Consider the following 26,249-nt stretch of genomic DNA (forward strand, 5'->3'; position numbering starts at 1 on the left):
AAGGGACAGGGCTGGAAGAGGAAGGGACACAAGGCAGAGACAGTACAGGTGCAGGGTAGTGGAACAGGCTAATACCACAGACATGAAAATGTAAGTAATGAACTGTATACTTTAAATAACTATTCTGGTAAAATACTACAGCAACATCAATACTGTTCTTTAATAGTTTCTACAGCACTGTATCCTTGCAGAAATTAATTGCCAGATAAAACACTGTCTGGTCAATAAAACATGAACTTTGGTATGAAGGATTAGTTCTGGTGAGTTTATAAAGAGGTAGAGCAAAAGCTTTCTTCCTTTTGATTAAGAAGAAGAATCTGCTTCAAGTTGCCTAGCTGCAAATCAAACGTAAGCTGAAAAAGCTGAAAATCAAATATAAAGTACTATACTAAAATTACATACCAAAGTTGGAATTCAAATGTCATTACGGAGACACAGATTTAAGAGAACACTTTAATATGTTACGAACACAAGTGCTCAGAGTTCAACTGCATATATTTAATTTTGTAGTAACTTAACACATCAAACCTTGTTTTCAAATGGCCATTGAAAATCTTTCTATCTTTTTCAATGCTAAATCACTTGATATATCAGTACTATTACATCTCTTAACATTTTTATATCAATAAAAAATGAATACGCAAAGATTTAAAATAGTAGAAAAGCTAGAGGCAACCAAAGAAAACATTTACAAAAATGTGCATAATAAAGAGATAAGGATGAAGACGTACTTTCTTTTTTAACATGACCTACATGTGCACTGATTTTTTATCTTCAAAAAGTAGCAATTCACCAGTCACGCCTCTTCATTCCTTCTCAAATCAATTTTATACACCTACACAATTCTTCTGCCAGTGGATTACTGCAAGTTTACACTTAAGCTTTGAGTTTCTAGTCCTGCTGTATTTTCTTGATAAAATCTATTAGTACAAGAGATTCATATTAATCTGCAACTTTTAGCAATTAACCCTCTGTTTATGATACACTGCAACTGAACATTTTATTGTACATATTAGCAGGGGAATGTGCAACAGATTACTCTTCAGTGTCTTGATGTCATCAGTTTCCTTCCTTCTCATATGAGCATATATATACAAGCAACTATAATTTCTAATACAATCTAATATAAAAAGTATTACTGAATGCTTGGCCTTGTCTTATACTCCTCCAGAGACTTCTGCTTTTACCAACACTGGCTTTTTCTAGAGCCTTCTGCTCAGAATGAATAAGGAAATAGTCTGTCCTTTATACCAGGGGGCTGTCCTTTCTCTGTACTACAATGAATTCACTTGGTGGAGCAGGGATTCTGAGCAATCATTTTTCCCTCCCCGGACACCTCTGGAATAAATTCTTGCTTTCCAACACCCTTTTATTACAAGCTTTACATATTAATTTTCTTTTCTTAGGCTACAGCTTTTCTAGATTTCACACCATACTAGTATCTGTCTGTACTCCTCTTGTTGAATTGTTCATGCTTCATTATTTAAGTGCAGGGAATTCTAAGTAGATGTTCCCATTTCATATGCTCTTCCCTTGAGGGGTGAACTAGCATCTGCTGTTCCCGGTCTCTTGAGGAAGAAACACCCTCCACAGAAAGGACCCACAAAGCTCCTTTCATGGCTTCATTTCACACTAAGAAAGATTTTTCTTTTTATTGCACGTGCTGGTTCCAGGAGAATTTGCTCTCAGGTAAAAATTTTAGTCCTGTAGATTGCTAAAGTCTTAATACTCCCTTCCTTAAGGAGCAGACTAAGGTCAAAATTGAGAATATGCATTTTTCTCAAAGGTTTTGCCCTGGCTCAGACAATTCCTCAAAGATGCCCTTCATCAAACCCATAGAATTCTACTTCAAAAGAGGCTTTGGATTGCTATGAGAACTAAAAGGAGTCAGTCAGGAACTCCTAAGCATCCACAGGCATTTCTGTGGATTTTTTAATAATATGCTGGTAATGTGCATTTATAATTTTATCTGTTAATTTATTAAGAATGGTGACTTTTTTAGATCTATTTATGTTATGAACGAGTTGTGTTTATGAAATTCCCAGACTACTGAAGGATGAAAATCTAAGTCTTTAGATTCAATATGAAGTAAACAGTTATTTTAAACTAAACTGTAAAGTGGCAGATGTACAGTCATTTTTACAGGTAATTTTAAGTATTAAAATGTATTGTACCTGATATATCTTTAAAGTGAAGATTTCATCCAGACTCCTCTTGATAAGAACTAGGAAATTCTTTCCTGGCTTTGTGATGTCTAGATCATGAACTTTTGTCTCTTTTTAATCACCGTGCTTAGTCAGACATCCACCTGTAGGAATAGCAACCTCTGTTCTCCCAACAAAGGGGCTGGTATGGCACCCCATTCACATGCCATTTTCCTTTTTACTCTTGTCATCCCTTCCATGCAAGCCACTCCAGCCAAACTTTCCCTGGGTACACTACCTTCTCAGAAAAAAAAGTGGTTACATTTTCAGTTAGAGGTGTAAGATGTCTTTTGAAGAGTAGATTGGATTTATGCACATACCTGTCTCCTGCTTAAAATTCATACAGATCTAACTTGCAAATTCAGTGAAGAGCAGCTCTTTTCTACTACTGCCACTCCAAAATCCTACTGGGATCATTCTAAAACCTTAAAATAAAGATCATATTCTCATATTCATTACGTACCTCAACAGGTTATGTTGCGCAAGACATTATTCTTTTTGAATGTAGTATGACTGTCAAATGCCAACCTAAGAAGTAAAAAATGGAGCTACAGATGTTTTAGCATGGAGGCACCTCTGCCAAAATTTCCCTAGATGTCGCTACACTTTCTGGCTACTTTATTATAGCCTTTATTATTAAATGGAAAACCATCATACAGTTTTCTAATTTCTTCATATAGAAGAAATAGAAAACTATAATATACTAATCCAATTTCTTCGGAGTGACAAAAAGCTATTCTAATTATATGTATAGATTATTTATATAATAGAATATATAAAATATATTCTACTAATGTCATACTGAAATTTGAAAATAGCTTTTATCACAGGCTTGTTTTCATGCTCTTTTTACCTTCCTAACACTATTCCTACCCAGTATGTTGGCTCAGTGAGTCTGGAGTTGCTTGCCCTTTTCCATTACTTTGTGCTGAAACCAAGTATCTCATTAAGGATATTCCCAAAGTTTCCAGATTCAGTTTTCATGCCTACTTTGCTATTCTTTGTCTTAACAATTTTTCCAAAGAATGTCCTTCTGCCCTTATATGATTTTGCCACCCAAAGACTCATTTATACTATACAAATGCTACAGGAAACTACTCTGGGAATTCAAGGCAGGATTCAGGCTTGTTAGTGTTTTAGCCGATTCAGACTTAAAACAGAGTTCTGGGGACAACATCCTTGTTTCCATCCCTGTTTATCACCTCTCTGTAATTTGCTATTTCTTACCTGTGAAAACAGTCTTCAAAAAGCATATGCGATTTCTACACATGAATGAAGTTTCCATATTGGCCAGCAATATGAAGACTCCCCAGTTTATTGCAAAGACTACCAAAATATCTTCAGATTTTCTAAGTATTTAAAATCTCAGTTTTGCTGAGTAGTCATGGATTGATTGTCCACAAGATGGGGCTTCTACAACGGACATCTTTGTATCCAAATTTAAGATTCTGATGCAAAAACTATGAATGTCATCACAGTTGACAGGAACAATTTTAGCCCATACTTTCAAATTCTGGCACAGAAACAGTCCTCACAAAAGGAACCCCACTCCCCATGTCTTGCGTAAAAACAATAATCCCTCAGGAAATCAAAACAGCACCAAGTGATTTTATCTTGTCCTTAACCTTTGCACTGTGCTGGTGTACAGCTTATGAGTCAGAGGCAATATGCACCATTACAGTCATCCTGTGTCTTGCAGAGATTCTGTAAGGTCATCTACTTCTGCCTGAGCTTTTGTGGAAAAGTACATAGTCCAAAACACCATGTAAAGTATATGTTGTTTTGAGACATTTCCCAAGTCAATATGTAACCTAATATATGAATTTCTAAAGCAGTCTCCAAGTCCACTGTTAGGATGTTCCTGTTAAGATGATAACACCTCCAAAAAAAAGTTAGAGAAAGTAGCTCCACAGAGTCTGTAATTTCTATAAACTGAAAGAGGGAAAAGCTTGCTGTTACAAAAACTAACTGTAGGCACGCACTTCAAAATAAATGAAAAGAAAAATAATTTATTCTTAGACACAAAAATTTTGAAACATTTAAAAAAAAGAAAACCAGGAATAGACTTACAGTACCTTTAGCTGTCTTGTTTCAGTGTGCGGGAAGTGTTTGTTTAAACAGTATGTGATTTGTTCTACTAAAAAAAAGGCCTCCTCTTTTGTCATATAAGTAAGCTTAAACAATCAAGATTTTCATGTCTTAAAGGAATCTCCACACAACCAAAAGCAGGACAGACTAACTGGGATTGTGCAGCTACCTTCTTGTATCCCTTCTCGTACTAAGAGAGAAATCAGGAAGACTTAATTTATGATCATTCCTGTTTTCTGCATGATGTTGTTTTCTAGAATTTTGTTCAGGAAGCACAGTATTCCATCAGACAACAGAAGTCTTTGGCATGCAAAAGCAAATACTGGTACAAATTTCCAGCCTGCTCTCCCTCCAAGAGGAGGTTGTACACACACGGACTATTCAAAAAGTAAAACTGGATCTTAAGAAGAGGAAACACTTCTGGCCAGATCGTAAAGTTAATTTCCCAAAGACTAACTCCTCCCCAGTGCCAGAGGCAGTCATTCACAATCACCTAATATTTTTTGTACAAAATCTTCAGTGGTTCCTCCTCACATTCCTTCTGTTCAGTATCCAGTAACTTATCTTCTGCAATTCAGCTAGCTAAGCTGTCACAGACCAGAGTTTCAACAGGAAGTGCTAAATTGTACCCTTCAGAATAATCATCTGGAGAAGCATAAAATAAGAAAATCTGAGTAGGCAGGAATTACACGGAGAAGGATAGGGAGTGACAGTACGCTACAAATGGAAGTCAATGATGTTGTATTATGAAAAAGGAAGGACACTAAGTTTGATAAATGGCATTTTTGCACATACTAAATAATATTCTCTTTACTCAACACTGAAGTTTTAACTGGAGTACTGTGTCCAGCTTTGGATGCCATGCCTACTGAAAAAGTGGACCAAAGAAAGAGTCTACAGCACAGTGAAACATAACGGGAGATTTACAAATCATGATCCGTAAGAAAGACTGAAACAAAACAGCGTAACAGCCTTCACATATCTAAAATCACTGCAAGACAGGACATGTAATAAAGAGTTTGACTTGTAGCAATCTTAAATATTAGGAAAAATTTTGAAATTGCAAGGGATTAGAACACAGTACCTACAGATGTTATTCAGTATCCAGAAACAGTCTCAACAGTTTTCTGTCAAGGAATGACAAAGACATAGGTGATCTTGGACTGGGACAGAGTTGTATGTCAGAGGGTCACACTCCATAGGTTCTCATGAATCTTTCCATCTGTCATTTTATCACTCTGTTATTGCAGAAGACCTGTAGCTACCTACAGGAAGAAAACACAGATTTTAGGCTATAGGAAAAATGGTGAAAATCAGAAAAACAGGAAGACTTAGGAGAAGGTGAGCAAGAGGTGTTTCAAGTCGTGCAGCACAAAGCATATTCAACCTGGACAAATGATAAATGCCCCAATTCTGTTTCAAAGAGGAACAAGCATTTCGGATACTACCTTACTGTCGCACTGAACTGAAGGCTTTGTGAGGAACAAAGGCTCCAAGATAAAAGTCAAATTCAGATGAAACAATATCATGTTCAACTTCATACCCCTCATTAGCTGAGGTAATTTTGGCTTCTGGACCTGCTACTCCAAGTATCTATCCTTTCCCCTCATCTTGGGCAGAATACCCCTGAACCCGCAGTGACGGTACCTGATGACTAACAAACTGGCCACTGGTGAACTCTGGATAGAGCTCACTCCTTGCAAATTCAGGAAGTATTTACAGACAGCTAAAAGTGAAGAAAGACCAACACTTCAATTAAAATTTAAAATTAAATTAAAATTTATTAAATTAAATTAAAAAGTAAAAGACTGAAGTTAAAACATAGATTTCTGTGTATTGAATATCTACCACTTGTTGAATGACAGCCCAGTACTCAAGTGTCCCAAAGCCTGTCAGGGGGACGTGTCAGCAAGTCACACTCCCACTCAAACACAACAGTTACCCTGCAGTAACTGTGATTCCTTAATATTCTGCTATTGGGAACTTCGCCACCCATTCTACTTACCCGATTTTTTACCTACTGCCATGTTTTCTTACTGGCATTTTCTAAGGATACAAGGCAGAGCGAGAATTAAAACACAGCAGTAATGCATCTGTTGTAAATCACCCAAGAGAAACAAAACAATATAAACCAGTCTGAAACCTTTTGGGGTTATCGGTATATAATCTACTGCAACTAAAACCATTCCTGAGACATTTGACCTAAGCCGCCTTTCAAAGCGTTCAGTAAGCCAGATTCCCGGGTAATAATTTCCAGTGCTAAACTACTTCTGCAGTTTGAAATAATGTCCGAATGTCTACCTTAAATCTCTTACTCTATGTCCATCACCTCTTGCCCTAGACCCTCTGAACATGAAGAAAAAAGTATTCCTTTTCTCTGCAGAGAAACTTTTTACATTTTTGAAGATCATTACCACTTTTCCCAACACTTTCTTTTTCTTTAAACCAAACAACCCCAAATTCTTTCAGTCTTTGCTCTTAGATCATGTTTTCTAGGTCTCTGATCATTCTGGAAGTTGAGACTGTGGTAATATGTGGTACACTGAGAAAAAGGAAAATTGACTCCTACACAAAATTCACCATGAAGCTGGGTGACAGAGGGTTTGCTTGAAGAGGTTACCTTTGTATGATGACTGTCTGCTTTGTTGTGTGTTTTTTTTAATGCCAAAATACATGTCCTTTTTCTTTGTGACATGCAGTGTAGGTGCCCCTGTGCATGGAGTAGCTAGGCATTATGCTCTTTGGTCATAAAACATTGTGGACCTGGGGAAAACAGTTATTACAGAAGGCAACACATTTATGCCAATAATGGAAAACATATCCTTACCAAGATGGTATCTTTGGGATAAATTGATGTAAGTGGTATTTGTGATGCCAGGATAATTTAAGCAGAAGTTCAAGTAATTTTTAGAAACATGAGCAAAATGCTGCATCACAAAGTGCATTTCAGGGAAATATATTAGTTCCATAATTGCTTTCTAGTGCAGCATTCACTGTCTCTCAGAAAACAATATACAATTGTAATATATACTGAGAAATATCTATGGTTCAGCTAAAACCAACAAAACTAAAAATAACGACATGCATTTTAGGAGATGCTATGTTCTTTATAACCAGATAAATTAACTCAGTCACTGCCATAATCAGATTCACATATATAATTGAAGAATGTAATTTACTTCGATTCTCCAGCGGTATACAAGGCCTTTTTTTCCAGAAGAAGGTTTTAAAATTGTAATGCATCTTATTCACCAACATTACCTGAGCAAACAGCGCTATCTCTGAACCTATAGGTACCATGGCATGGAAAGATTGCACTCAGAAGTTAACTGGCTTCTGTATATGAATTGAGAAAACAATCTTATCCAGAAGAAAGATAAGACATAATAAGAGATGATAAGTGCTAGGAAAGTAAGCCTGATGGAAGAAAAGGAAGTGAAAAAACTTTTCCATGCTGAGGACAGAAAAGGTCTTTCAAAAACTTTTGTTGAGCATGACACATTAAACATACCCAAAATGTTGTCCAACAATAACATGACTATGGATCATGTAAAATGAAGTCACCAAAGGGTCTTTTATCTATAAATTAGGCAATTTATGATGTCAATTTTGCAGAGAAACTATTAACAAGAAAGACTTTTTACATCCTCAGTAGTTTTTAGATTTTTAACTCAAAAAGAAAGGGATTTTTCAGTAAGATAGCTCATCATCTCTGGCTAGCTCGTATGAGCCTTAAGAATACAGCATTTTATGTAACTTGTCCCCTCCCATATCAAAACCCTTTAAAATAAAACATAAACATTCCATTGCCTGCATCCTTTAAAAACATTTTTCATTAATTTCCATTTTGTTTTTAAAAATACATTTCACTTAGAAGACGCTAGCTGCCAAAAAGTGGTTAGTACACAGCTGTGTATGACACTGTCGTATCGAGACTTACCAGAACATTAATCCTGTACACTGGCAAATTTCAGACTACCCCATTTCCTTTCTGACAACAGATTACAGCCAATTGTTTCAATGTTTACAGGTAAGAAAAAGTTTCATTGACTTAGGTTGCCAGTTCTGTATTGATATTAGTCTGATACAAATTTTTATACACGCATTCGTCTTTTCTACCAGTAGTATCTATGCAGCCTTAAACCACTATATGGCTCTTTCTTCCATCTGTAGGATCATTTTAAGGCTCCAGAAAATCCAGCCTGATGATTACTTGTTCCCCAAACTAAGTGGGGGAAGTAAAAAACAGAGAGAACCAAAGAAATCAGTTAACCTGTCCTATGGTTCCCTGGAACAGAGAAACTGTACTTGTCAATCACATCCTCTCAGAAAAAGAGACCATATAAAACCTACTTGTGAGCCTCCAAATCTGTATGGAACAAGGATCTCCTACGGCATGAACAGCTCATAAACAGGGGGCTGGTTGTTTTTTTTTTTTTTGGTCTAGACTCTATTTGGTCCACAGTCACCTCTACTATTCTGCATGTGCAAGGATCACTTCTGTGTCTATTTCCGCAAAAGCAGATCCTTCTAAGCAGCCTCTGTACTTACAAGTATTATCTACAGAAAGCAGGTGCAGTGAAGCCTGCCAGGTCTGTTCAATTTTCTGCAACTTAATACTAAGAAATGGTGCAAACAGCTCATGTGTTCTCTGGACAGTAGACTCCCATCAAATGGTTACTGAGCAATAAGGACAACCAACCTCTACCCTGAAAAGCTCTTCAGCTGCTTGCTTGTCCCCAAGCTGCAAAAAACATGGTAACAAAAGGAGTAGCCTCACAGTCACACCACAGCATATGCAGGGATATTAGAAGACAACATTTGTGAACAGAATTTTTCCATTCTCCGTCTCCTGAACCGCTCTACAAGTTTTGAGCTGGTGGTGCAAAGCCATTATTAACCACCTACCTGGCCTAAGAGGAGTGAATGGCTTAGAAAACAAGCGGCTTAAAGCATTCCTGCTGTGAAGAACCCAGTAATGACTGGTAATAGCCCTTCCTCATTCAGAGCACTCAGGGGTACAGAGCCTGCCACTTTGCAAAGCCCAATGTAAACTGCTGCTTCCTCTTTGGTCTGTGTGAGTCCACCATGAAAAGTAGATCTTTTTCTGGCATTTGACAAGTCTCCATCTTTTAAATGGCGCCCAGGTTTGGAGCATCCTGTAGCTACTAATGGGAAAGTTTAACTGGGCTTGGCAGTTATTCCTTTTGGAGATCTGCCTCGGGGAAAATAAATGCAACATCTATACCGTGAGAACCCAGAGTACGTCCCAGGATGAGGCCAGAGACCCACATTTGCACACTGGTTTCCAAAGAAAGGAAATCTTGGCATGCCAGCCAGTGGGGAGGCACCACATGCTCCCACAGGACCTCTACACTCTACTGGATCAGACTGCAAGGCAGACTGCAGCACAGGCCTGTACAGGCTGAAGCTCCACAGAGAGAATAAACCATGAAATGACAGCTGAATACAGAAGTCTTCCTAGTTGCCAGTCACGTTGTTCCCGATGTTGCCACTGCGCAACTGAAAATACCAGTAACAGAGCTGGAGCCTTACCGCAAGGTCCTCAGAGCAGACAGCTCAGGCATTGCCTTAACCTTGAAATCATGACTGGGTGAGGCAGTGGTTCGCTGGATTCTCTCCAATGATTGCTTGCCTAATTCTATTAAACCAAGTCAACATACTCATAGGATAAACACCCAAATGACCAAGTCATGTACAACAGTCATTATTATTTACAGTACTCCATTGCAAAGCCTCTCCATCATGAGCAATGCTCACAATTCGTGCACCATTTTTATTCTCGGTTTCCTAGAAAAGCCTAAAACTGTGTTTGAACACCACAAATGTCAGCAATAACTTCTCTTTTGCTACAGATTTTACACTGGGGCTGTTTAGGTTATCCATTGATAAGCAGCAAGACAAAACTCCTCAACAGTAATAAAATGAAATCTTCAAGGAAGAACTCATATGGATGACCAGCAAAAAGTCTGTTCCCAGACTGAGGTCCACCACAGGACCTCTCAAATGCTTAAGTAAATGGTTGTAGAGCCAAATACATCACTGTGAACACCTGGTTTGTAGATACTTTGACCCAAGATGGAAGCTCTAGTGCACACCACGACCGACATGGATCAGCAGAGAACTCGGTGATAAAAACCTGCCGTCCTGCTTTACAGACCCTACTTTGTGGCCGTTCTCATCTGCACCAAATTTGCTTCACTTTAAAAAACACTGTAACAAAAAAGGATTTTTAAATATTTTCCATGGTCTGAATCTGAAAGCCGGGGAGGGGGATTTTGAGGAACCGTCCCAGAGGACACAGCTGGAAAGAACAAAGTATCATCCTGTAAAGGAAAGAAAGTGTCATTGCCCTCTGTGTGGGTCCGTGCTAGCACGCTAAGGCAGTGAAAGAGGGGCATTCACTTTCTTGAAGTTTGCATTTATCTATACTTACCTATATTTATATCCAAGCCTGAATGGGTTTTTTATGAAGAAAAAAAAAAAAGGCGCTAAATACCCACTCTTAGTATCTGCTTATCACACAAGAAGCCTGAACGGCTACCTTCAGAAACATAAAAGCGATACAAGGAACGCCGGTTGCTTTTTTTGCTCCACATTCGGGGTTCGAGGCCCTGCCCCTACAACGACAAACCGTGCCCACTCGAGTCACCCCCTCTCCTCCCCGAGGAACAACCCAGCGGCGAACCACACGCCGGGGAAGGATCCTTGGCCTCTCACAGACCACCGCCAGCCGGGGCGGGGGGGATGTCCCTGCAGCCGCCGCGGACGAGCCGGAGCCCCGGTGCCGCCGCCGGCCCGGGGCGGCCTTTCCGCCCGGTCCCCGCCGCCATGCCCGGAAAACAAACAAAAACAAAGCGCTCCCGGGGGTGGAGCGAAGCGGCACCCACCATTTTGGGGGCCGGGGGGGAAGCCCACCGCCCCGCAGGCGGCGGCGGCGGCAGCCGGACGGGCCCGGCCCGGCCCGGCTTGCGCCTCGTCCCGCCGGGGGCGGGCAGGGTTTCCCCCCCCCCGCGCCGCGGAGGCCGGGGCCTTGCGGTTGCTAACCTGGCCCGGCGGGGAGGAGTGAGAGGAGGAGCCAGGGCGGCCTGTGCGACAAAGCCCAGTGCGCAGGGAGCTGGTGACCAGGAAGCAGAACAGCGCCGGGCTGCCGCGGGGCGGGCGGACCCCACCGGAGCCCGCTGCCCCACGCCGCCGCCGCCGCCCGCCCCGGGGGGTGGGAGGCCAGTCCTGCCGCCCCCCCCCCCCCCCCCTTCCCCGCCTTGGCTCCGGGGGGTCGGGGCGGCTGCGGAGCGAGGCGGGAGGGCGGCCGGGCTGCTGCTAAGCCGCTTAGGGCCGGGGCTGGCATGAACCTCCCCGGCGGGGCGGCTGCGGGCTGCGCGCTGCGGCGGGGAGGCTGAGGGCGCGGAGCCGCCGCCGGCGGGGGCTGGCGGTCCGTCCCTGAGGAGAAGGAGGAGCGGGGGGAGCCCCGCTCCCCGGGGGGAAGATGGGGAACTGCCTCAAGTCCCCCACCTCGGATGACATCTCGTTGCTCCACGAGTCGCAGTCGGACAGAGCCAGCTACGGGGACGGGGCTGAGCCGGATCAGGAGCCGCCGCCGCCATATCAGGTAGGGGAGGGGGCGGGGAGCGCCGCGGTACGGAGAGCGGGGGACGGAGGGAGCGGGGCGGGCGGCGGGGCCCCGCGGAGAGGCTGAGGAGAGGGGCGCGGGGGGCCGCGGGGCTAGGCGACAGGCCGCTCGCCCTGAGGGCCGGCCCGGGGGCCGCCGCTGACTCGTCTCGTCTCGTCTCCCCACCCCCCCGCTCCCGCCCCGCCGCCGCCGCTCCTGCGCTGGGCGGCCGCCCGAACCGCTCCCTTTCCGCTCACGCGTACCGGCGGGGAAGCCGCTTTGTCTCCTCCAGTCTCACAGCTCGGGCCTCTCGGCAGACGGGAGGCGAGGCTCTGGCGGCGGCCGCCGGCGGGGAGCGTCGGGCGGGCCGGGCCCGGCTGGGGGCGGGTGGGTGTGTGTGTGTGGGGGGGTGTCGGTCGGTCCCGTTGCCGGGCGGGGGGCGGCCGCGGGGTCCCGGAGGAGGAGGAGGAGGAGGAAGGCAGGCGCTGGCCGCCCGGCCGGTGCCGCGTCCTTTGTTGCTGCCTGCGGTGACATCACCGTCTGGTATTGCGCTGCTCGGGTGACGCTCCGGGACGGGGACCGCGGCCGCCAGCGCTGCCCGGGCTTTGTCCGGCCGCGCTCACCATCGCCCGGGCTTCGCTCCTGTATTTTTAGCAGCATCTGATCCCCAGTAAGTAACTCTCCCAGCGCAGCGGATCCTATTTCCCTTGGTCGTCTGGGGCACCAGCAGGGAAGTGTTGCCCATTGTTCGGTGGTTTTTTTTTTTTCCCTCTGTCTCTGAGAGAATCTGTTAATTTACAGCTTGATGACGAATCGAGAGGGTGGGGGGAGAAGGCTGGGTATTTTCTCTCTTTCCTCACAGCAGAGGATAACGTTGATGTTGAGTGCTGATGGCGTTAATACGAAAGCCCCTGCTCTTGGCCCCTCCGCGGAGGGATGGCCACGGGAAGGGGAAGCTGAACTTGGGGTTGCACTTGTCTGCTCCCTGCCATCTCCATCCCCATATATAGAAATGTATACTGCCCTAAACGAGCCATCTACAGTCAACGGTTGTACAGCACTAAAAAATGGAAAAAAAAAAATATTCCAGTGGTATAACTGCACATTTTATTTAAGTTTTGAAAGTGTTTTCCTGTCTGAGATAATTGGATGTGTTCCAGAGAAATCTATAGAAATGACAGTTGAGACACAAATTCTGGAGGGTGACTTGAGAGCTCCCTGTTCCCTAGGATGGGAGTCACTCAGTAGTTGCAGACCTTGATGTACAATTAACAAAATCGCAGGAAGTATTTAGCCGGGCAGATGTGTAATCTACAAATGCTTTAACAGGTTCAAGAATTACAGCCCTGATAGGAAGCCCTGTGAGTGTTGAAGAGAAGCCCCATACGTAGCAGCCCTTACTGGTGCAGTGAAGCTGCACTGGTGTTGCTGGGCAGTGTGTGCCTGTTTTGTTTAGGTGCAAAAGCTTAATATTAGAATAAATTTCATGATGTGGGGAATTTTTTTCTGAGTTCTGAACTACATCTGCTGAAGTCCAGTAAATGGAAAGTGCTTGGTGGCAGATTCAGTTTTTTAAAGGTTGTGTTGTTCTAAATTAAGCCTGAATTGGCTATGCGGTGTAGGAATGCATTGTATTTTTGTCAAATCCACATATAAAGTTTGACTGTTTGTGCTATTTATTGCATTTACATCTGTGATTCCAGGAGGAATTGTGGAGATTGGGTTTTTTTTTTTTCCTTTGAAGACAACATGTTAGGTCTTGTAAGAGTCACAAATCAAGTATATACTCTGTGCAGGCCTTCTCATGTGGATTTTGGTGTAGATAAGTACTCTTCCTTCGTTGTTTTTTTTTTTATTTTTTCTTGGTGAAGAACTTCCTGTTCGTAAGTGTGGATAGTTGGTTGAGAACACAGTAGACAGTAAAATGAACCTACAGGTGTCTATTATTGAGTAAGTGTATTCATAGCAAAACTTCCTTCACTTGAATAGAGCTGGGTAGTATCGGGTGATGTGCCCACAGGTGCTTGGCTGTCTCGAACATTGCTGGCTGTCCTGAAAGCCCCTCCGCTCGCTGATCCTAGCAATTCCTAAAGCTTTACCTTAAGGTAGCATTTTGTGTCTCATATAGTCAAAATTCAAAGCTGCTGTTTCCACAGGTCTTGAACCACAATGGTTTGTGATTTTAAAAAAAAAAAAAAAAAAAAAAAAAAAGCCTTACCTACGATATTATGCAGCATTTCACACACTTTGAGGTTGAGGGGATTTATAATTTTAAATTGTTTGGGGTTTACAAGATGCACAAGCCAGACTCCAAATGTGAACAACTCCTTATGCTCCATTATTGCTGTTGTGCTAGCAATAGGTCACGCTCTCATTTTAATTTTCAAGTGGCAGCTTGGATTCAGCATTACAAATGGGAATTTAGGAGTTTTGTCCTTGTTTGCGATGATTGCTTCTTTCACAGTGTCTTAACCAGAATTAGAGTGTGTATAATATATAGACATTAGGAAGGAAGAGGATAAAATGAATTTGAAAACTTGTTTGTGGCAACTAGCAGTGTGTGCAAGAAACTGGGAAATGAACAATTTGAAATTTAACTACTGAGATTTCAGCTGTAAAATTGACATATTTTAGAAGAGAACAAAATCTGGTAGGTTTGCTTCTCTTGGGTTTGCAGCAATGATGTGTCAACTTCCTGAATAGATCTTGCAAGGTATGCAAACTAGGAGAAGGAAGCTTGTTGGGTGAAGGTATGTAGAAGATTACTTCTATGTCTCTTGTCAACATAATACAGAAGTTAGTTACATTTTAAATACTTTTTTGTGTTCTGACAGGATTTTGCCATGGGCATCCAGATGGAAATCTTGTTAAGCTGTAATTTTTATTTAGCTATTGATTGCTAACCGCAAAATGAGCCCCCAATAATCATTTCAGTATTGCATGTCAAATTTCTTTTATCAGTGAGCGCTATTGAACTGGCTTTGTGAAATTCCTGCTTCCAAAATTGAGATTGACAATTGGATTGGCAGTATGGACCCATAGAGTAACGGGGAATATAACTTCTATTCAGAGGCTATGCATATACCTGTCTCTGCTCTCAGTTTCTGTGGCAGTATGTGTTATAAGCTACAGCAAAAAGGCTTCAGAGAGGAAGCATCTTTTTAAACAGGTATCTGAGTTAATGAGAAAGCAGTCCATTAAAGCATCTGACGTTTTCCAATGCATCAAGCTTAACGACTAACATGGGAAGTAATTAAAACACACCGAAAAAAGAGTGTGTTTGTATGGCGGGGGAAAGGAAGTGATTTCAAGAGTGGACCAACGTTTTCATAGACAGACACTAATTTTGGATGCCTCCATTTTAGAACACAGAAATTACAACTGTTTTTCTAAGCGTTAAGCACATGCAACTCCATTTTTAACCAGTGAATCTGTGATTAGGGAAGAGTTAGCTTTGGTTTTGTTTTTTTTCAAGTCCTCAAAATTGAGTATGCTTTCAAGTTTGTTTTCCTTTTCTGTGTATGACTTCTTCGCCATCTGTTGGCAATATGCCTTCTGCTGTTTTTCCACACAAGTTCACTGTTTTTTTCCAGTTTCTCTTACTTCTAGTAGTTTTTCTCAAAGACTTTATTTTGCAGAACAGATGTGCCCCTTTTCTTAATCCTTGTCTCCTATTTCTGTTCTTGAATAGTTCCTTAATAGTTGCAGGAAATAATTTGCCAGTTTATTAAAATTTGGAATTTTACACAGTGAAGTACAGAATACTTTACATCTTTTCTCCCTAAGTTTCTACAGAGCACTGCTGTGGACAAAATACACTGCAGTCTTCTAAAAAAGATGTGTATACCACTTGCTGAATTAATAAGCTAAAAGCATGAGAATTAAGCGCAAGTTCTTGATATTGATACTGAACTTATAAAAACACATTTGATATGTTGATGTGGCACATAGACTAATAAAATATTTTATGCCTTTACCTGAAGAGATCCAAAGCATGCTCCAGTACTTAGTACCACCCCGTGTTGTCTTAGAGGCCCAGATAAAATGTTTCAGTGGCTTTTTTAAAAATTGTTTTTATTTTTTTTTTTTTTTTATTTGGAGGGATTAATTTAAAACCTTTTGACCTGGATACTCCTTTGATTATTAGGCTGTAGGCACAGAATGAGACGAGAGATTGCAAACATGAGCTTAACCCAATGTCATGCTCCCATAATCTTCCAAAAGCTGTTGGGGACAGCAGGTTTTGAAAGCGCAATTGAGGATGTCTCATGGCTTCTCTTAAACTGAGGTTGCTGCAATAGCCTCCTTGGGCCTCCTCTGTTAACTGAGTGTCACTTGTACGCATTGTACCCTCGTCCCCATCCATCTGTCTTGTCGTGCTTCATTCCAGCCGTCCCCAGTTCAGGGAGGTGGCACGGCAGCCTGTAATGATGGTGCCCTAGGTCCCTATTAAGTCACTCTCCATGATCCCCTCAGCCTGAGCGCACTGCAGTGGATGCAGCCCTGGAGTGTTGATTATCCAAGATGCTGAAGTTGTCCCCAGTTTGAACAGTCAGAAAATTTTCTTGAAATACTCTACTGCATTTCTATGTGGAACTCGCTCCTGTGGATACATGTGTTGGATGTATTTTGCTCAACAGAGAAACAAAGGTTTTATTATGCTCTCATCATGACTTAAGTAATACGTTACATTGGTGTTCTGATGCTGTCTTTTCAAAGGCATGGTAATTAATATCATTAAAAATTGCAAACCAAATTAATTCTGATACAGGAGTTGCACCCATTTATAGAAACATCCATACAAAATTCTCTTGGGCTGTGAATGAGATGATTTATCATCTGTGATTACGTGTGTTGTACCAGAAGGAAGACTATGGTAGTATAATGTGTTATAATTTAGCATTGAGTGGTTGTGTAAAGCTAGAACTGTTGGTATATGTTGGAAGAGCATAAGAGGAGGAAAGTTGCAATGGGAAAACATTACATACGGAAAGCTATCCATCAAAAAAAGCAAACCAACTAGTAAGTTTACTTTCATGTAAGAGAAAGGAGTATATTTAAAAATTGCCTATGCAGGTCTTGCGCTTTTCTCTGCTTGTCCTCCGCATCTTGGTGATGACATGTATGAATTACAGCTGCGTTTGTGGATGTGAACTGAAATACTGCTCCAGTCCACAATTTCTCAGTCTGGTGGAAACTTCAAAGGGCTTCAAACAAGAGTGTCTCTTTGTTTGTGTGTTGCTGGCTAGTGCCTTCTGGCAGCAGTGCCTGAGGTGGAGATCAGCTTCAGTGAGGAGACAAAGTGACGGAGAAGCTGAAGTTTAGAGTGCGCTGCATGGATAAGAAATGGTAGAGTGAGCCAGTGATGTTTTGTGTTTATTTCTTTTCAAGAATATGATTGCTTAAGCTACCTCATATAACGCATTCTTAAAAATGAACAAGTGTTGTAGTAGTATTCTGGAATAATCTCTCTTAACTGTGAAAGACCAAGCACTACATGATAAAGTCACTCCTGATAAATGCTGCATTCAGAAAATCTGTAAGCCCTCCATGTCTTATGGTGCAGTTCTGGTAAATTATTTGTATGTGCAAAGCAATAATAAACTTTTTTTTTAACATCTGTATAGGGATATACAGTTCGCTTCTCCAGACAGTAATGAAATATGTGTTATGAACTTCATTGTAATAGCATTCAAGATTATTTGGTTAGTGAACAATATGCCATGACACTTCTTACTCCTTCCACGTCTGAAGAACTTAGCAAGTTTTCTAGAGAATTGTATTGCTGGTAATTGGTGCTAGAGGGATAGTTTCCTGAGGGAGCTAAGTCTAACTCCCTTTCTAGAAAACAGAAAAAACAGTGTACCTGTATTTCCCGTCTTAATGCATACTGGTATCAGCATAGCCTGCTAGGCTGGCTGATAGGTGCTGTCTTCCATTTTGCTAGTGAAAAAAGCTGGGAGGCAGGGGGAGAAGAGAGGAAGGCAGGCAAATCTGAAAATAAAGGATACCAGATGGTATTACAGAGTTAGGTAACTTTAATCTTTAAAATACCCATTCATAACCTGTTTTTAATGAATATCTTAATGAATATTGGCTGAATATTGTAATTCTTTGCCTGCTTAAAATGGATTTTTAACTCCAGTTGGTTATAAATATGTGTTAGACATGGCTAGAGGAAATGGGAAGTGTATGCTGATGTTGGAGTTCTCTGTGTTATCTTTCTATTATGAAAATTAGAACTGGTTTCTAGACTCACTCTTGTTGAGTCGGCAATCAGTAAAGATCTGTTCCTAACCATTCTGGCCAGAAGATTTTCCAAGAGGAACTTTGAAAAGAAGAGAATATGTTTATAATCACGTTCGATGGAGTACTGCTTGCTGTTTTACATGGATTTCTGCAAGGAATGTCTTAAGTTGGATCAAGATGCTATACAAGGTCTGTCCCTGTCTTCCCATGTCCCTGTTCATCACTTCAATGAAGGAAAGAAGCTCAGCTTAATGAACACTTCTGCAGACCCTGGTAATGGTTGTAGTCAAGCTGGTTGCAGAATGTAAGGTCAAGAAACTAAAAATAACACCACTTGCTTGTGACAGACTTGTGTCTTCCAATCTTTGTGCTTGTCCTTGTTATTGCCTCACCATAGACACACACAGAGAAACGTATTTATATTTTGAAGAGGTAATGGTCTGTGGAATAGACTAAAGTAAATCAGCTATGACTTTTCTATGAGCTAATGAAACAGTTCCTAAGAGACCAGAGAATTACAAAATGAGCAGGTTTTTAGGGATGTCATGGCTGAGTTAGAATAAAACCTCTTCAGCGGGAAAAAGCTGAAGAGTCACTGTTCTTTGACTCTAAAAGGCAAGACAAGCTTCAGTCTTGATTTAGACCACAAGAAAAATTTGCCGTGACATTATGAAGGTCTCAGAAGTGAAGATGTGTCTTGCTTCCTGAAGGTGGGTTGTGTTTTTGTAGATGCTATCTTTCTTCTTCTTCTGCCAGCCTCTCGGGGGGGCAGCCACAGCAGCAACCTGTCCCAGCAGAGCTAGAGTCACGTGTAGCTTCTTGCTGGGTAAAACTGCACTGTGGACTTAAACTGAAAATAACCCCGCTCCCAAAACTGAACAAAACCAAACAAAATCCACCAAAAAAATCACTCTAGCAGCTCTAGCAGAAGCCATCGTCATTCTTAGTTCAGTCTTCTGTTTAGTTTGAAACTTTTAGCAAATCACTTAACTGGTCTGTGCTTTAGTTTCCTCATTGTAAAATGAGGAGGAAAGGAGTAATAAACTTTATCTTTAGTGCAGGCGTGTTTAGTAATCTAATTCATGTTTGTAAAGTGTTCCATGATAATTTGATTTTAATAAAATAATATTCCTCCATTATATAACGAACCTCTGCAGGAATTTACGACAAACCTGCTGCTGTAGAGAGGGAGCTTTATCAGAAGATCTGTTTAAGGCAGTAGATAAGTCTCCTAAAATCTGTTTGGAATCTGATAGTTCAGCGTTTATTTGGCAGCCCGCGTTCCAGATGCTCGATTAGTAGGAATGAAGAGGCCATGGAGATGGCAATAAGAAATCTTGCCTAATCAGGACGATGAATCTTTGTTATGCTGGAAGATTGTGCATTCTTTCAGACAAGCCAACCCAAACAAGCAACACTGCCTTCCCCAAAATCTAGGACCACCGTGTGTTTAGGAAGCTCTTATGTTTCCCATATGTACCCCTGGTTCATATCTGTGATCAGCAGCTGTTGCTGGCCATACATCTTGACTTTGGTTTCTGAACCACAGAAAATAAACTAGTTTTATGTTTTGAAGAGATAATGATCTGTGGAATGGACTAAAGCAAATCAACCATGACTTTCCTATGAACTAATGAAACAATTTCCAAGAGATCAAACAGTTTATAGAGAGTGGTTATTTACCAGTCCTCCATAGGAATCTGCCAGCTGCTCTGTTTCTCTTCAGTGAAGAAGAAAGTCAGAATGCCGGTGGCATAAAAGCTGCTGGGCCACGAGCCATGCGCAGTGACACGGACAAACAGCAGATGCGTGCAGCAACTGGAGGAGGAGATAAAAGAACCGTCCTTTCAACCGCAGTTGCGTCAGCCAAATCACAACCAGCTGGTTTATTGCATCGGGCATTTGTGCTGATCCACCAGAATGCTTACGCATGCTCTCTGCTTCGTACACGTGCGCGCATGCATACCGTCGTATCAAAGGCTGGGCTGATTTTTGAGCGTTCTCATCCTGCCTCTGCTTTTAGCCGCTGGTTTAGTTTAGGATGATGTAGACCTGAGGTGCCTGGGGGAGGACTGAAACTGTGGGAGGAATGAGAGAAACTGTGACTCAGGAAATTTGGTTCTTCCCTTAGCCCCAGCATGCAGCGATGAATGTGCAGACTATTATCCCTGCATTACTGAAACCTGTTTCCCTTGATTGTCTTTTTTGGACACTGGAGAGGCCTGTGTGTCCTCTTGTCTGCTTTTTCCCCACTCAGAGCAATTTGTATTTCTAGAGGAATAGTTCAGAAACAGTCCTTGTATGTAGTTCACTGAACTCCAAGGCCAAATGCCCATGCGGGGACAACCTCATCCTCAGTCAAAGATAAATCTCAGCTGGCTGGCAATGCTGAGTTTTCCAGAGCTTGGGAGTGTAGCCCATGTGCCATTAGAGTTCGGACTGCTAAGAGAGGTCCTAGAAGCATCAAGGAAATGCCTGGTTTATGACTAATAAAATCTAATGGAGCCACGTGAATATCCAGTGGTAAGCAAAAAAATCATTCAGTCAGTGCTGGTTTGGACAAAAGCAAGCAATCTGCTATCCTGCAGCCACGATTAAAACCATAAAATTTACTAGATGCTGCTAGTTTCTAATCTTTGTCATGGCAAAACTGCTTTAAAAAAAAAAAGACTAGAATATAACACTGAAATATATCTATAACATAGCTATATATACTTGGACAGCAGTTCTGTACGTACTGCAAGGTTTCCCTATAGTCCTCACTACTATCGCTCTGTATGGCTCCCCTGATGATTTGTATATAAAGCTCTAGCCAGAAGGAAATGGAGCAATATTTCTCTGTCTTCATTTAATCCTGTAAGATGCATCTTGGTAGTGGGGGATACAAATCTCTTATGACTCAGTGTGTGAATGTTGCAGAATTGGATGAGGCTGGGTGCTCTTGCCCTTTCTGTTTCAGAGCTGTGGGAGACTTATCTAAGAGATCAAAGTGCATCAGATTCCATTATTTCAGTGTCTATGGGACAGTATAATGCATGACTACTCTGGGACGATGGCTGTGTCTGACTTCTATTCATCATTGTAATTAAACCCAGATACAGAGTTTGTTCTGTGCACTGAACGTTAATCACAGCATTTTATTAACATGGTTGTTGAAATCGGTAATTCAGACATAGTATAATTTTGCAGTATACATTAAGACCAGTATTTATTTTGCCTGAATAAATAAATTTTATTTAAAGTTCAGAAAGAGATGTGATTGCTCTCAGGTTTTGATCAAATGGATGCAAGCATTGCTCGACTACAGACGTACCAAACTGCTAAACTGGTTTGGTCTGTACTGTTGCTTAATAGAAAGCAGTTAACCACTGTTTTCGGTGGAAACTATATAAAAGGCTCAGATCAGCAAACCAATGCTCTAAATTCAGGTTTAGTTAAGACACTGAAATTAACATTTTAACACCTCTAGACTTTATTTTATGCTCTATAACAGTACTTGCTTAATTGCCATTGCCCGTTTTTGATGTTTTGGGATTTCTCTTGGTTGATTTCTATTTAGGTATTTTGATTTGTATTGCAGTTGCATCTATATATCTTCAATTTAGCTGATGAAATATGACTAAGTCATTGCTTTAGTGTCTGCTTCACAGAATTCTGTAATGTTATATCTATATATTTGGAGACCTTGAGGCAGTTGCGGATTGTCCAGTGGAGAATGGCATCCTTGAAAGCATATTGCCCTTCTTGGAAGGAAACAATATAACTTTTAAAATTCAAGCAAAAATACTTAATTTAAATTAATTGTTAATTCTTTTCTAGGTTAGTGCTTTTTCACCTCTTAGTTCCTGGGTCTCTGAGGCTCTATGGGCTGTTTTTTTACAGTGCTCACAAGAGCTAATAAAATCCCATCTGTAGTCACTAAACTGAGAATACAGATCCACACCTCTACTTGACAATGTCTGGGGATCTGCAAATCGGAAACTAGTAAGAAGCACTGCATAGGTAGTGTTACTCTAAGGTCTGTCCTGAGCCAAGAAAACTCCTCCGCCTGCCCTGATATAGGCACACTGCTTTAGCTAATGGCATCCATGTGGTGCTGCAGTGGCTGAGATGGCCAGGTACCCTCCAGCAGCTGGATTGGGTTAGATGATGGCTTTTGGCCCAAGCCTGAGAGAGATGCTCGGTTGCTGTCCCACCCCACCCTTGACTGGAAGTGGTAGTGTGGTATTTAATCCATTGAAGTGGATTCATACAGTAACTTGCCTGGAGCTCTGCTGGGTTGTATGTAATCCTTCCAGCTAGTCATCTCTATAAGAACCAAAAATGAGGTGCAAGGAGGGGTTTTGCATTATGTCTGAATTTGGACAAACTCTCTGGAATTTCTAATTGAAGTTGTATTTATTTTACTGTGTGGCTAAACTACTGAAAGTAAGTTTACCAAAGAATGCCCATTCCTTTTGTAAATATAGCGGGTTTCTTGATTTACAGTAGATGGAGTCAGGTATTCAGACACAATGCTTAATGACTAATTGTGTTTTTAAAAATCCTTCAGGAAAGAAAAAATACTATCTACACAAAATTTCATGCTCCAAGTAATCTTTGTTTTCTTCTGTAAACTGTATTCTTGTTCAATGAGTAACCTGTTTTTATTACCTCCCAGAAGCAGCAAGATGACCTAGATCTAGAGCTTCCTGGGGAGAAGTTCACTTCACCCTATATATATCTCCTCCTGAAGCGTCTTTATGTAGCTGTCGCCTACTCTGAGCTGATAAACTGAGGAGAAAAGAGATATAGTTTTAGGCTGAGGTAGGAAAGGAGGGTGTTTTATCCTTCCTCTTTTTTTGGGGTCTAGTAAATAACATCTTACGCATATGCCACTATCTGGATTCCAGCATGGCGAAGGCCAGACTTCCAAACTCCCAGCTGCAACATACAGAACTTCATGTCTCTGTGTCTTCTCAGTGTGCTGCGGCTGAATAATGACCAATTACCTCTTGGTTAATGAGTGAATTGGATCATGCCTTCGTCCTGGCAGGAGTTTCTGCAGTGGACTCTGAACATGATATCCTGGGGTCAATGTGTTCCTCGTTCTGGTCGGATCACACAGATGGAGATTCCTCCAAGCTGCACTGCTGGCATGGTGGTATTTTTATTGGAAAGCAAGAACTGGGAAAATGGTAGTAACAACTACGTAACAGATGCTACCAAACAGGCTGTTGGTGCTGAGGGATCAGACAAATGTTTCCACCTCAGGGTAACGAGTCAAATGGTGAAGAGTACTGTAGGCTGAGGGAAATGTGTCCATCCCTTTGTCAGCGTAAAGCATTTTTTTTAAATATAGGGGAGTTTATCTGAGGCAGTGTGTCAGCAACTTGAGCTCTTTAGGCTTCTGCAGCCTTTCTGGGGAGAGAAGGGTACTTTCTGTGTCCCTGAAGAAAGTGCCACTGCCTGACGACACCACATTGGGGATAGGTGCCAATGGAACCCATTGATGGTCCTGTGTTGGGGTGTGCACACCTCCAGCATGTGGGGAAACTAGCATCTGCGTTTGTTTTACTTGATCTGAGGCAGGATTCTGCTCCAGCACTTACAAATAATGGCTTTGACTGGCACGACTCTCCCAAAGGAGAGGCTTGGGGGCTATCTCTGTGTTCAGCGGACCACGAGCTGAAACAGGTGAAATGCGGCGTGCCTCGTGGTCGGTGTTGCGTGCATCCATGTTTCTGGCACAAGGAGGTCTGATCTAACCAGCCGCTGCTGCCGCCGAAAGGGATTGCTTCGCTTTTTCCCTCCTGTTTTCCGCTTGCAGCCATGTGCTCCGCAGTTGCTTTGTGGTGGCTTTGGTGCTTATCTGATCCCTCGGTGAGTCAGCTCATGCCCATTAAGTGTCTGAAATGGGTTCTCAGGCTCTTATTTTCATCCTGTCAGATTAGTGAACCAAACTGACTTCCTGGTGGAGATTGGATTTATCTGCACTCTTTGCCATCTATATATCGCATTTTTAATTCGTGACATCTCTGGAAGGGTCTAGAGGTGTCGGGTATTAGATGTGTGCTATTACCACCAAGTATTCCAGGAGTTTTGGCTTCTCCATGTTGCAGTTAAGGATATACTCAGACTTAACTGCATACCAGAGCATGCACTGAATGAGTATCTGACACTGGTTTGGGTGTGAGTCCGTTTGGGAATGGTCTGTACATGAAATGCAGTCGAAAGGTGCCGTTTCTAACTTCAGTGGGGTGGTGATTTCTGTTGGAGGAATTTTGCTGCTTCAGGACAAATCTCTGATGTAGACAAAGTCTTAAGTCTGTTTTTCTTAAATGTGATCTTTCTGGTTTAAAAAAAAACAAACCAACAAACCAAACCAACAAAACATAATAAAAGAATAGAAATCTGTCTACCACAACCACCATTAAAGACGCTTGGATGCTTTTCCTTGCTATTTTCTTTTTTAAAGAAGCTTCATTAATGTGTACCTAACAGTTCATGAGTATATTTGGTAAGTACAGGAATGGGTGAAGACTTTCACAGCCTGTTCATGTTGCACAGCAGACTGTGATATCCCTTGGGACACAACTGACTACAGTAACATCATTCATCTGCATTGTGGGGTGCTGCTCTGCCTCTTTCCTCACACAAGCCTTCCAGTTATGACTCTGTGGATGGTTTCCAAAGTCTGAACATAACTTGGCAAGCTTTGTCACTGCTGTTAGGAGTTTGATTACCTTTGTGCATATGTATGTGAGGACTGCCAGTGTATGTGGCTTTGAATAAAACAACCTCCCTGTTGTCTAAAATGTTTAGAATTAAGACATTATATAAGTATGCAAGAGCAGAAGCTAAGCTGGCCACCTCAATTTGGCCATCCTGTTTTATATGTTGTGACTCCTTATTCTAGTTTGGTGTCCCTTAGGAGAGGCCACTAGTTTCCCATTGAAGCCAGTCTTATTTAAAGCAAATTGAGGGACAAAAACTTGTTCCAACAAATAAATTTGAGAAGCAAATCTTGCCGCTTCTTCACGTGTCTGCTTATGCAGCACTACCCGCTCTTGTCATTTCTGTGGTAATGCCATGCTCTTACATAGCTTGAACCCCCTTGCTCGGTACCTTTCTGTTTAGTTTTCTGAATTCAAAACCAGTAATGCTGAACATGAGCAGTAAATACCATCTTTACAGCTTTTTTTGGGATCTCATGAGCTAAGTTGGGTCAGGCTTAATTTTTGGCTTGGTTATGTACAAAAACAAGCCCCAAAGCCACAGGAGAGGGGGCTGCTGGGGCAGTGAGGGACACCCTTCCTTGTCAGTCACCAGTAAGCAAACAACCCAGCACATTGTTGGGACTGCGGGGGCCTGGAAAGCTGGAGAAATCGTTTTCTGAAAGACTGCTTGCTGCCACTAATGTTTTCTTGGTTTATTTCACAAAATATGCTGGCCAGGTTTCAGTTTGAATATAGTAAAGCATTTCAGCTGGACAGAATGTAACGACTTAAATTAGACCAATAGCTATTGCCCTTTCTCCCTTAAAAAGACTGAAGTAGCACATCAAACTGAAGAAAGATACATATTTTTTTTAAATCCTAGATGCAGACTGGTTACTGTGTTGCAGCGCTGAAGTGCCTATATATCAACATAGAGCGCATTAATCCCACGTATACTTGTTCCCTGATGACCTTAGGTTTTGCTTGCCACAGGCCAAATCCTCGCCGGTGGTGCAGCTGCCTGGTGCTACTCAAGCAACACAAGTGGGTTTGTAAAGCTGGAGATTTCAGAATGTGCTAAAACTTCCAGCTGGCATGCGGTCAGCAGAATAAGATTTATAAAGGTCTTTTTTTTCAGCTCTGCCTTCACTCCTGCTTCTACCTCTAGATTGTGCTGTAGGAAATGGGGTTGGCCAAGAACTTTTGTGCTTACACCATAGGTGTTTTCACCAGTGGGCTATTGAAAATCCAGCAGAGATCAAACCAGAATTGCTAATGGAAAATGGTTTTGTCCAAAAATTTCCTTTCTCACCTTTAATGCTTTTGTTTTGTTAGTGTCTTAAGCTCCCAGGTGGACATGACAGTGTCTGCAGACATTTA

At 41.9% G+C, this 26,249-nt stretch overlaps 1 protein-coding gene and 1 long non-coding RNA gene across 2 annotated transcripts in view; one reads left to right on the top strand and one right to left on the bottom strand.

The window, feature by feature from the left end:
* Window positions 1–670: 670 nt before the first annotated feature.
* LOC128148220 (uncharacterized) lies at window positions 671–12,592 on the bottom strand. The gene is made up of 3 exons (XR_008237215.1): window positions 12,186–12,592; window positions 5,381–5,557; window positions 671–2,308 (listed from the first exon to the last, which is right to left on the bottom strand). It is a non-coding gene; the product is annotated as an uncharacterized LOC128148220 (long non-coding RNA).
* The window catches only part of RNF11 (ring finger protein 11), a 32,802-nt gene continuing 17,924 nt past the window's right edge, over window positions 11,372–26,249 (top strand). The window contains exon 1 of the mRNA XM_052801784.1: window positions 11,372–11,922. Within this exon, the coding sequence (XP_052657744.1) occupies window positions 11,800–11,922 (123 nt within the window). The 5' untranslated portion in view covers window positions 11,372–11,799. The remainder of the gene's footprint in view (window positions 11,923–26,249) is intronic.

Source organism: Harpia harpyja, chromosome 11 (assembly GCF_026419915.1).
Source record: "Harpia harpyja isolate bHarHar1 chromosome 11, bHarHar1 primary haplotype, whole genome shotgun sequence".
NCBI classification, from domain to species: Eukaryota; Metazoa; Chordata; class Aves; order Accipitriformes; family Accipitridae; genus Harpia; species Harpia harpyja.